This window comes from Camelus ferus, chromosome 8 (assembly GCF_009834535.1).
Source record: "Camelus ferus isolate YT-003-E chromosome 8, BCGSAC_Cfer_1.0, whole genome shotgun sequence".
Taxonomy (NCBI): Eukaryota; Metazoa; Chordata; class Mammalia; order Artiodactyla; family Camelidae; genus Camelus; species Camelus ferus.
In genome coordinates, this window is record NC_045703.1 from 38644013 (window position 1) to 38657536 (window position 13524).

The window sequence follows — 13524 nt, forward strand, 5'->3', positions numbered from 1 at the left end:
GCTTATATGGCAACAACAAATTTTCATTCAAAATGGAAATGAGAGAGTAATGTGGAAAGACTTTTTTTCAGTGTCTCTAAGGATTTTTAAATACCCATTACCTTTACAAATAAATTTCTGTCCTATTATTCAGTCTCTCTTCTCCTTTCTGAAGTTCAGTTCTCTCTATTCTCAACTACTGTTCCACTTTTCAATTTATGTTCTATTGCACTCTTCCTAAAATTCACAATTCCAGAAATCTTTCCCTTCACCTCACTTCTAAACTCAAGATTCTACATAACTATGGTAAACCATATTTATTATCTCAAAGTCACAGCATAACTTTAAATACTTTAATTTCACATTTTTCATGTTTGTTAAATATTTGTTAGACTTGCTGATTACAATTCCTTTCAGTGCCCTTACGTGTCCTTCTACTAATAGCAATAAATGTAGAAAATTTTACTAATATATTTTACAGTATTAGTTTAAATTTAGTGTAACCCGAATCAATTTTTGCTAATACAAAAGCATTTACCATTCTGAGTTTTTTCAATTAACCTTCAGTCTAAAGCATGGGTAAAATTTAAACTAACTCCCCTACAAATACTTGATCTAAATTAAACTATATGATAATATTGAAAAATTTAGCTTAGCCCAAACTAGCTTGTTAGCAGCCCAATTTACTACAAAGTTATGAATTTCCTAATTGTTATCCTGACTGTACTGTAAATTTCTACTTTTATCCTTTTACACTTCACAGAATGGTAGTTTAAAAGTTACATAAAAGGGGGATTGCTTCATTATCCAATATAATCACTCATCTCTGCACATTCAAGTTATGATATTATTTCTCAACATAAGAATAGAAATACAGACTTACCAGAGGTTTATATTTCTTTTCAAGAAGTCTTAGTACTGCAGTTCTGCTATAATATGCGTGCTAAAAATTAGGAGCAAAATGATATTTATACTCAAGCTAAACCATTCAAAATCTATTTTTCCTGCACCATTTCTTTACAATAATATAACTTACACAATAACTGTTTAAATTTTTGTCATCAGTGCAAAAGGTTTTTCATACACAATGAATTATGGGCATAGCAATCACAAGAATGCATTTTATATAAAAATGATCATTTACTAACAGGCTAGTAGAAAACATTCTATCCTTCAGCTGTGTCCAGTTACCATGCTAAGTTATTTTAGAACCAAAAACATATCTGACTACCACTGTATGACAGAGCCTAAAGGAAAGATTAAGAAGTGGGAGCGGAAGAGGTGGGAATTCACAACTTGCACAACGAAGAGGATACTGTACTATTTACACAAGCAGGAATTTGCCAAGGTTGAATGCTCTGAAGGGACAGTATCTTAATCATTCTCTGCCAATCATATTTTATAAATTATTCAAAACGCCAAAAAAAACTCTCTCCCTAGAGCTAAGCATAGATCGAATTAAAATATTCTTTTTATGCATTGCACAAAGCAAGGGGAAAGTTTATATAAGTATTACTGATGTTCAATATAATTAGCCTTCAATGTAGTTTCTTCATTTTACTTAAAAAAATAAATAATATTCTGTAAAAACTATTAGAAATGCAGGGAATAGAAATTAATTAAATGCAGTTTCGGTTAATTGGGGGTTAATCAAAATTCTGTGTGTTTCAACCCTTGAGGCTTAAAATGTTTTTAAAAACCCAGTCAGCCTTTTTTCAGGTTTGGTAAGAGAAACATGTTGATCTACAATTAAACTGTTGACCATGCTCTGAAAAGAAAACCTCACAGCATATCCCTTAGACCAGAGTCAACACACCACAACCCTCAGGCCAAATTCAGCTACCATCTGATTTGGTAAAAAACGTCTTATTGTAACAGTCACAGCCTTTCATTTGTGTATTATCTACGGATGCTTATGTGCCACAACAGAGAGTTGAGTAGTTGCAACAAAGACAAGACAGTCCACAAAGCCAGAAATATTCACTGCCTGGTCCATTACATTAATGCCACCATCTGCCTTATTATGAGTGGAAAAGAATACGATAAATTTTTATGAATACTGGACCACACTTGGGGAGCTGATTTAATAATTTTCTATAGGTTAGTTTTCCTATGATGTGTCTCATTCTCTTAAGAATCAGGTGGTGACAATAAAAATGTTAAGGGAAAAAGTTAATTATAAACTCTTAGGATAGGCTATGATTTGTTAAAATTTACCTTCTAGGTCTTTTTAAAGCATATAACTATATAAGACAAAAATCTTAAAAGCTGTTATCCCTATGTTATAGAATTAGAGAAATTTAATTTTAATTTTGCTTTTTCATATTTTGCATATTTTCTACAATATGGTGTAATTTAATAGTAAAAAAAAGAAAATGGTTAAGTGTTAGATGTGAGGAATAAAAGGTTCAGGTTAAATTACACTGAGCAAGCATTTATCAAACGTATACCACACAGGAGAGGTAAGTGCTAAGCACTAAACAAAATTGTTTTGGTTAATTGGGCATTATATACAGTTTAAATAAAAGGCAAAAAAAAAAAAAAAAGCCATCAGCTACATAATGCCAAATTGTGCAAATTGTGCTAAGCAGTAAATGAACACATTACTGCTTTGCATGCCAAGTCACAGCCTCAATCTCTCCCTTCCCCACTGCAATAAATACAGGTTGAGAGGGACAAAGATATAAGAACGCAAGCCAACACGGCTACCACTACTGCCAGACAAAGACCACTCTTATTCAACAGCAGGTGAAGGAGGAAACAGTACAAGGCTCTTGTAATAGTTTCAGTTCCAGGACAGTGGTGAGCTCCATAGGAAATCACTAGCATTCAGGTAAAAAACACATTTTCCAAACTGCAGGTTCAGGAGGTGGCAAATGAAAAGACGTTTTCAGACATCTAAGCCAGAGAAAAGTGAGCGTTGAACCCTTAATGTTCTACTACATCTGCTTAAAAAATTTGCTGTTTTTAAAATAAGACATGATTTTGGATAGGTCATTCAGTTTAATAAAGTCAAATGAAGTACCATTTAAAATTCTATTCTGGCTCTGTCACTTACTTGTTACTAAACAATCTTGAGCACGTTACCTCTCTATGCCTCAGCTGCTACACCTGTAAAATGGAGTAATAATACCACCTATCTCATTGATTGTTGTAAGAATTGAGTTAACACACGTAAAAGTAATTAGAACTCTTAGCATACAGCAAACACTCAAACAGCAGCTATTCTTTGAAACAATAAAGCAGTTGCAATGAAAGGTATAAAAACATTCCACATTTTCTTACCATCCACTTTTTGAACCACACAGCCTTGGTATCAACCAATGCAAGAAAGTATATCGGATCCAAAATCTTTTGTGAGACAAGATGGCTCTGATCATGTTTAACTGATAATAAAGACAAAGTACTTTCCACAATTTCTTCCATGTACCTTTAAGTTTGAGAAAGAAGTGATTTTTAGAAAAAAATAAATGCTATTATATATAATACTAGTGATATCTTATATTTATGGAATGATAAAGTAATCTTTCGAAACAACATGTTTTATATTTCAGTAAATGGCAGAAGTGGGATTCACTTCCAATTTTTTCTACTCTAAAAACATGTTCTTTCTACTTCAACACTAGCTATCCAAATTTAACTTTCATTTTTAGATCCACAGTTACTCTTACAAATCTTACTAAAAATCTTAGAACTAAAAAGGGAAAAGCTTAAGGAACATTTAAGGAACTTGACCAAAGTAGCAAAGACCAGTAATAAAAGAATCTGAGGCTACCACACTCTCTTTTTACTTTGTTGTAATAATTAAATGATATAAAATGATACCTGCACAAAGCTACTCACATAGCTAAGCACAAAACACGGAAAGCTGAAAAATAAACTAGTAATCCTTTCCTGATCACATAAACCAGTTAGGACTGTCTCTGCTCTCTGAAATGTATGTGAACAGTAACACTCCTAATTTTATGTTGGCATAAATTAGGGGGCTTACTTTTCTGGGTGTCGAATCCAGAAACATGGAGCCTCTTTCTGATACTCATTTAGGAGGCGAACCTACAGAACAGTACATAACCATTTTCAAAAAGTTAGAATTCTTAAATTTAGAATTATTTAAATAGAAATAAAAGCATATTATAGTAAATGAATACCTTTTTAAGTAAGCGGCTCACATTAGGATTAGTTATATCTATGCCAGTTGAAAGAGTAGGAATATGATTTTCTCTAGAAAGAAAGTATAACTCCAAATATTTAGCTAAAAAGAAAAAGTAAAAATAAGATCATACCATTAAATGCAGTGCATTCTGGAAAAGTTATTTCCTATCCAATTTTCTTAAGTACAAGTTTTAAAGTTTTTAAAATGATATAAGAAACATACCTAAGCTCGTATAAATTTCTTTGGTCGTATGTAACGGCGAAAGTGTAAACGTTTGCGCATAGAATTTTAAAATCCGGTCCTATGGAAATGAAACAACATTTGTATCCAAGATTCTTTTAGTTTTATTTTTGTAAGAATCATTTTTCAATTAGTGAAAAACTTAGAAAATAAACACAAAATAGACCATTCAAAAACTTGAGTAGAAATGTAACTATAAAAACAGCACAGTCTTGTGTTGGTCGGCAAAAAGTAAAACTGACTAAAACTAAGAGTCAATCTAATACAGCAGTATATTGTTGTAAAATCTGGTAATAGTAGATACAGACATGGGGGCCACTGGGGTGAGGTTCACTGAAGGAAGGAAAAATGTAATTTGTTATAATTTGACATAATGTAAGGTGTCAAAGAAACAACAGGCATACTAAATGTTTTTTTTAAAAAAACAAACCACTCCTTTCCAAATCCAGTCTTTTTGTTTTAATTGCTTACATGGGTAGTTTCAGTAATCAGACTTTTAGGACTTCAATTAGTTTTGCCTATTCCCAAGAAAAACACTATATTTCAAAATTTCACATTATTAAAACAAAAAGTAGAAAAGTAGAAACTATCACACAACATAAATGAATTAAATGAGGTGATAGATGTAGTCAGTATCTGGCAGTAGTAGGTACTTAGAAATAACAGCTTACCATTTTAATTTCACCAACTTTGATGAGATTAATCCTAAAATATTGAAATTCAACTTTCCATTAAATAAAAATATAAAATTCCCTCTAATATTCTACTCTGGGGAAAGAAAACAATGACACAGATACTTGGATATCCCTTTGCAAAATGAAACAAAATACATAAGGTAACGCGATCTACTATTATTTGGCAATGAAGTGTGATACTGACCATACTTTGAATCTAATCATGAAATAGTAAGTTAATTCCGTTAAAGAAAATCTTGACAATTCAAAAGCTGGAACTGAAATTCCGCGAATATTTGAGCTATGATTACAGAGCATTATAACCCATTTGCTTCTAGAACGGTAGAAAAACAGAAATTTTTAATACTCCTATAAGTATTTCCTTACAGTAAACACAGGATCAGGATCTGAAAGAGACACTGTCAGTTTCTCACAGAGAGTGGTCCAATTTTCACAGTTTAGTACATCAGAGGGTGGAGCTGAACATAATGTTTGCAAGGCTTCATATTTCACCTGTAATTTTTTAAAAGAATTTTTATTAATACCCAGCCACCAGAATAATAGCAATTCTCCAAACATTAACAAACACTGAAAGAGTAGAGTTTGGATAATTGTTTTTAAAAGTCAATTGAGAATCAGATGCCCTTTTATAAAATAATTCTTGACAACTCATTTTTTAAAATTGTTAGGCAGAGAAAAAACAGGTTGTTATTTTACGTAAAGCAAAAAATTAAAACACTAAGTATACTATGAGATTCTAGGTTACATGTCTAAATGGAAGAGGAGGAGGGATGGTGGCCAGATCTGAATTACCAGAGAAAGGTATTCCAGGGTCCTCTTTCCACAGACTTTCCTCACTTAAACAGAGCCCGTATGTGGTCTCACAGTTTGAAGACTTTAATTTTAAAACACTGCCCAGATACACCCCTGGTAAAGCATTCTCATTCCAGGAATATGAACAATTCTCACAAAACAATTGTAGAATAGACTACACTGTATAGCACAGGGAAATATACACAAAATGTTATGATAACTCACAGAGAAAAAAATGTGACAATGAGTGTGTATATGTCCATGAATAACTGAAAAATTGTGAACACTGGAATTTGACACAACATTGAAAAAAAAAACCAATTAATTTGAACTTGTTTTTGCTGCTACACCGTATATTTTCTGATCTTCTAACCACTGAAGTAGAGGGGAGAAAGTCATTCATCAATGCGATGCAAAACTGAACTTCTGAATTTTCACAGAAAACTTATTTCTGAATCATTCTTCTCAAAATCCATCAGAATTCACTCAAAATTGTATCACCCAAGGGACAGCAGTGGCAAACAGCTCTAATCAAAAATGAAGCAAAGCTTCTCCCCCACTAACACTCCAACTAGTGACTAAAAATACACTGAATTCAATCTGTTCCTCAAAATCTGGTTGTTTCCTAGGTGAAATAACTAAAGCCTAGGGAGGGGAAAAAAAAATAATTAAGAGTCAAAGACAAGAGCTAAGACCTCAAAAAACCAGGCACTCTGAATCAGGGTGTCAAGTTTTAGATGAAACAGACAGAATACACATGTTTAAAAATGTCCGTATATTCACATGAAAGAACTCCTAAATACAATTTTCTTTGTGATAGGAATTAGGGGGATTATGAAGAGAGTAAAAACATTAAGTAATTTCTCCTCTTCAGTTAATTTTTAGGACAAAATTCCATTAACAATTTACTACTTGCAGAAGTAGAATAAAAGTTTCTGAACAAATATAGATTTCCAAATAATCCACTTAAACTAAAGACAGTAAGATTGTTATCATATAAAGTCAGGTCCCACTGCCAATATCTGTTGAAACATTTACTAAAAACTTAGAAAATAAATCAGAAAGTGAAATGCTGAGAGAAAAAAAAAACTAATCTGTGATTCTTTTTATAAGAATAAAAAAATCAGTGGGAGTATATCATAGCTATTCATATAGTTTAAAATGAATGGAAAGTTGAAGAAAAACAATGTACTTCAAAAATAAAAAAATAAAAAATTAAATAAAATAAAATTACAATAGCAGGGCAGGGGTATAGCTTAGCGGTAGAGCGTGTGCTTAGCATGTACGAGGTCCTGGGGTCAATCCTCAATACTTCCGCTAAAAACATGGTTTCAATGACCATATTACATTATATATAAATTACCTCAATAAAAATATTTAAAAAAAATAAGACCAAATGGCAAGATATAACAAAAGTCTGAGGTATTTCAAATATCCTATAATTTTCTATTTCAAATGAAATATACTGACTTACAAATGAAGTAAGACTTCATAAACAATTAATTTACACAATCTTACACAATATAAACAGGCACAATTCAATAAGGTTGCTTCCTTAAAATCTTTTTTTCTAATAAATGAACACACGTGTCAAAGTTGCTCACATTTTCCAGAAGTAGAAAGAGCATTAAATGAAGATTTTTTTTTTCTTCAAAGATATCACTGAAGTTTCACATACAAAGTGACAGTGGAGGAAAAGTTTGGGGGAAACTGCTCATAACTTCACCCCTTGAAAATTCAAACTAGAAATAAAAATTTCCTCTTACAAACCATGACAATTCTCCAAGGAGAGCCTCTCTTACTCTGTGACCTTCTATTTCAAAAGGGAGGCATAGCAGGAATATCAGTCCACAACTGCCACAATATTAAAGGACTATCTTCAAGAGAAATAATCCAGCTGCTACTGATTATAATCTAACATATTATAAATATATATATACATGACTGAACTTGACAGCTATCCTTTAAACTTACCTCTTTAGGTTGTCCAGGATCCAACTGGTCTAAAATCAACTGTAATTTTCCTTGACAAAATTTGTAACTCTGTAACACAATTGGCAGAACATTCATTCCTTCATTAATTTAGGAGACTTCCAGAAGTATTGTTATAAATGATTTTTAATATAATTCTAAGCACAAAATGCATTCTGAACAAGAGAAGGGGATATCCATTTTGATTTGGCAACAAACTTAGAATTTCTGTATCCCAAGGCATTAAAATGAGAACTGAATATCCCAGTAGGACAGTGTACCTTTATGTATATTAAGGTTATTATTTGCTAAGCAACTACAACATGTAGACCATTGTAAGACTCAAAACACAAAAAGCTAAAAACATTTTGTCCCCAGGAATATGAGATATATGAAACAAAGATAAAATGACACAAAAAAAGAAGGCACTTAATGGTACCCTAGGCATAACTATAAAGCTGCTTGAACTTTTTTGTTCCTTTTCTTTCCCGTACTTTTCCTTAACTTTTCTCCATGCCTTCTCATAGGTGAATCATTTCTGAGGTAAAAACTTCCATCTAGAAAAAAGTTTATAGTAGACCATAAGCTGTTTTGGAAAAGTAAAGAATCTTCTTCTTGCCAAAGCAAATTAAATACAAATAATATCTAAAATAATCATCTAAAAATAACAAAGCTGTCATTATTATGTAACAAGCCTCATACTATCTCAATTCACAATGATTCTGAAATATGGAAGCCAAGTCACCCAGCTATCAGAACTCAGATTCCCGTTCTCAATAGAGACCCTCTTCTCTCTGCTATTTCTACTCTCTTGAGGTAGTCTCACCCAGTTCTGAAGTACGTCATGACAACTCAAATTTATCAGTCACTCCACCTCCAAAATGACATATATAATTATCCTCTCAATGACTCCCCATGGGTGTCTACCAAACATCTCAAACTTAACATATCCAAAATAGAATTCTTGATTTTTTTTTTTAATCCCAAATCTGCTCCTCCCTCAAACTTCCCCATTTTGGTGAGTGGTACTACCACCCATCCAGATTTTTGTCTTAGATCAAAAATAGGAGTCAATCTTGACTCCTCATGCCCTCTCATTTCCTACATCCAATACCATGACAACCCCCAACTTTCACGTATCATAATTCCAACTACCCGTTACCACTTCCCTGCTAAAACCTTAGGACAAAGCACCATCATCAACTCTAGACTACTTAAATTCACTCTAACTGGTCTCGCTGCTTCTACTATTATCTCATTCCACTCTACGCCATCATCCTCTTTAGCAACAGACGAAGCTTCTCAAAATTACAAATCAAGTTTTTTTATCTCCCTTACTCAAACCCCACAAAAAGACTTCCTACCTCATATTCCTACCAGAATATGAAAGTTTGACGTACATGATCTGGCCCCTACTTATCTAACTTTCTCTCATATCATTCAACCCTCTGCAGGCTTTTCTTACCCATTCCTGGAAGACGCCATGCTCATTCCAGCCTAAGAACCCTTGCCACTGCCATCCCTCCTGTATGGCAATGCTCTTCCTCTAGAGTTTTGCATGGTTACTCTCTTGTCACTTGGAATGTGATCTTTTTCACTATAGTATCCCCGATACCTGAAACATTGCCTGATACAGAGTAGGCACTCAATATACATTTGTTTCATACAACAATGACTCCAAAACCAGTCTTCCCACCATGTTACATCATCTCTAACAATACAGGGTACATACTGCCACCCCATAACAAACCTAAAACAGCCTGATAGTTCAGAATAGAGCTCTGAGTTCCCATTATACAACAATTAAAATACTAAAAGAACACTGCAAAAACTATAAGTTTTAGGAGAGGCCAGAAAAGAGGTTGAACTCAAAATACTCTGATCAAGATCTGAGAAGTCAGGGCAAAACATAAATTAGGGTGGTTGAAAGCACAGCATATACTCAGAAACAGGGGAAAGGCCATGCACCCAATAAAATAAAAAAGCTACTCAAGAAAATTCTTACTGGAAAAATTCAAAAGTTAGATAAGTAGGGGCCAGATCATGTACGTCAAACTTTCATATTCTGAGTGAGGTGGGAAGTATTTTTGTGGGGTTGAGTAAGGGAGATAAAGAAACTTGATTTATAAATTTGAAAAGCTTCATCTATTCCTGGCAAGAAGACAGAGTTCAAATTGCTGATAGTAGTTCAAACACAATGTCAAAGTAACAGTAGCTTTTCCAGGAAGTAAAAAAACTTTCAGGTGAACAAGTAAACACAGTGGCACTGTATCAGCTTCCTTACTGCTGCTGTAACAAGTTACCATAAACTTAGTGACTTAAAACAACACAAATTTATCATCTTACAGTTCTAGAGGTCAGAAGTCTAAAATACATCAGCAGAGCTGTGTTCCTCCTGGGTCCTGGGGAGAATCCATTTCCTTGCCTTTGCCTGCATTCCTTGGCTCATGGGCCACCTTCCACCTTCAAAGCCAACAATCCCATCACTCAGACCTCTACTTCAACCTGCACAGCACCTTCTCCAACTCTGACCCTCCTGAGTCTCTGTTATATGTATGCTTGTGATTATATTTGGCTCACCTGGATAATCCAGAATAATCTCCCCAACGGAAGATTCTTAATTTAATCTCATTAACAAAGTCCTTTGGGTCATCTAAGGTAACAGGTTCACAGGATCTGGATTAAGACATGGATAACTTAAAAGGGCTTTCTGCCTACTATAAGTACCAAAGTATGGGCTTCAGGGAGAGGTTACCATGAAAGCAAAGAAACAGTAAATGCCTTAAATAGGTTCACATGAAGCAATAACAGCAGGTAACCAAACTCACCTTCTCCATACACAGTGCACATCTTAAGAGTTGCCTTGGAATGTAATAAAATAGTTAACACACTATAAAAAAGCATAATGCCTGTGCTACACTACAACTGAATACTATCAGGGAAGAGGAAGACAGAAAACCTGCAAGAGGAAAGGATATTAATTTTGAAAGCTTAATGTATATTAGAGATAATCCTCTAATCTTCCAGCAGTAGAAAATGACCTAGAGAAGCTCAATTAGAAACTACACAGGGCCATAGCTGGGAAATTTTCTATTTGAATATGTCTCTGAATGATATCCATTCCCACATGTCCTTAAAGAGATAGAAACAGTAATGAAAACTAACATGTACAGAGCAGCAGCAACTATTCTAAGGACTTGATCTACATTAACTCAGTTAATCTCAACAACATGATGAAGTAAGAGTATTATTATTTCCATTTTTAAAAGAATGCACAGGGAAGTTAAGACATTTGTCTAAGGTCACATAGCTAGAAAGCAGTAGAACCAACATTTGAACCCAAAAACCTCTAGGTAGTGTAGCATGGAACAAAGAAAACAGACTATGGAGGGAGAGAGACTGGGCTTAAATTCACAGTTCAATCCTAAGCAGCAACACAAGCTTTGGGCAAATAACTTACCTATTATTGTAAGACTCACTTTTTTCTGTAAAGTAGGCTAGTAGCACTCATAGTGAATATAAAGCCAAGCAGAAGGACCAATATATGGCAGAAATCTCAATAAAAGAGAGCTAATATTATTATTTCTATCTTTTCAGCATTATTTTGCAGAGAATTTTTCCAGGTTTAATCACAATACCAAATCTGTCCAGTGAGTGCTCTGCTCACGGCTATAATAAAAGAAATCAATCTTTCTTCCTTAAAACAACTGAAAATAGACTTACTCTATGATCCAGAAATCCCACTTATGGGCATACATCTTGAGGAAACTCTAATTCAAAAAAATACATGCACTCTAATGTTCACAGCAGCATTATTTACAATAGCCAAGAAATGGAAGCAAACTAACTGTCCATTGACAGATGACTGGATAAAGAAGTTGTAGTGTACACACACAGACACACACACACACACACACACACACACACACACACAAATGGAATACTACTCAGCCATTAAAAAGAAAATAATGCCATTTGCAGCAACATGGATGGACCTGGAGATTGTCGTACTAAGTGAAGCCAGAAAGAGAAAGAAAAAGATGTCACTTATATGTAGAATCTTAAAAAAAAATTACACAAATGAACTTATTTACAAAACAAAAACATATTCACAGGCATAGAAAACAAACTTACGGTTACCAGGGGGGAAAAGAGAGGGTGAAGGAATAAATTGGGAGTTTGGGATTTGCACATACTAACTACTATATATAAAATAGATAAACAAGTTCATATTGTATAGCACAGGGAACTATATTCAATATCTTGTAATAGCCTATAATGAAAAAGAATATGAAAATGAATATATATATATATATGTGTGTGTGACTGAATCACTATGCTGTACACACCAGAAATTAACACAACATTGTGAACTGACCATACTTCAATTAAAAAATAAATAAATAATAAATAAATAAAATGTTAATTACCATTAAAAAAAATCTCTCAGCTTTATTCTTTAATATCCTCAAACTTATAAAAATAGCCTCCAAGGCAAGAATGTCCAAAGTTTTTTAATGATGGGTCAGAAATCTATATATAATCAGTATGCAATTTTTAAAATAAAGATGTAATTAAGCCTATACTATTCACAAAATGCAAAATGTTCTACTAATATCAAAACAGCAGCATCAAAATTATTTACTGAATGTTATTCATAGAACAATTCAGACAGCTTTTTATGATTCACCATTTTACTTTACAATGCAAGTAACTTATCAATTTTGATGGCATCATTAATAACAACAGTATTTAACAGAATGAATGATATATTTTCAGAGACCCTTTCAATTCTTAACATATTATTTCAGCCTCTCTCGGGTCAGTTATATGCAAGAGAGTCTTTTTTCGCTAAACAAAAGCATACCCAAACATCTCCTAGAGTTTGACCACAGTGAAAGCACTTCCAGGATAGTTCTGACATTTATGTGCTTTTTTCCCAAAAGTCCAGAGATTCCACACCCTGTTGGTGGGTATAGCTCAGTTTTAATTCAATGAGTCCCTTCTGACACAAAGTCAAATTCATAAGGAAGGCACCTGAAAAGGTTGATATACCCTGTGGACATTCCAAGGGAAGCCATATTAACTTAAAGCATGATCCTTATCAAGAAATAAAAAACAAGAATATCTTCTGAAAGTATGACCCCATTTTTACCAAAGCTTTGAATTTTTCCAAAAATCCATGATTCTACAATGGGAAATAACTTAGCATTTGAGATTAGCACCTCTTAACTGCCAGTTACTCAATCAATCCTATTTAGGTCTGAACACTTGTACTTCTTAAAACAAATGAACAATGCTGCATTTTTTTCTCTTGCAGTTCAATTTCAATGTATAAACATGGTTTATCAAATAACTAAGGATGTATAATATTGTGACCTCTCAGAGTCCTAAGATTGGGTTTTCTGTGCCTTTCAATTCTAGTAAGTCCTTGATCTGAAGAAAAAGTTTAGTAAACCTACTGAATAAGCTATCTGATTGCATTAAACTGAACTAAAATCTCCAGGGTCCAGCTTCTTTCAAAGAGTACACCATAAGAGATGATTAAGAGCTACAACATGAAGAAAATTCACAATCTTTGCCATCTCCTCCATCAGATCAGGTAATCAATCTGACTTATAAAATTCAAAACTCAGCACAATAGATCTTGCTAAATGATGCAGTAATAACTGAGCAGAGTAACTTTTACATTCT

General features: G+C 33.5%; 1 protein-coding gene across 1 annotated transcript in view; it reads right to left on the minus strand.

Annotated features, from left to right (window-relative positions):
• TBC1D32 (TBC1 domain family member 32) overlaps positions 1 to 13524 on the minus strand; it is a 111423-nt gene that overhangs the window by 83524 nt on the left and 14375 nt on the right. The window contains exons 5-11 of the mRNA XM_032484881.1: positions 7834 to 7902; positions 5434 to 5559; positions 4355 to 4433; positions 4128 to 4231; positions 3971 to 4032; positions 3265 to 3409; positions 863 to 922 (exon numbers count right to left, since the gene is read on the minus strand). Of these exons, the coding sequence (XP_032340772.1) occupies positions 863 to 922; positions 3265 to 3409; positions 3971 to 4032; positions 4128 to 4231; positions 4355 to 4433; positions 5434 to 5559; positions 7834 to 7902 (645 nt within the window). The remainder of the gene's footprint in view (positions 1 to 862; positions 923 to 3264; positions 3410 to 3970; positions 4033 to 4127; positions 4232 to 4354; positions 4434 to 5433; positions 5560 to 7833; positions 7903 to 13524) is intronic.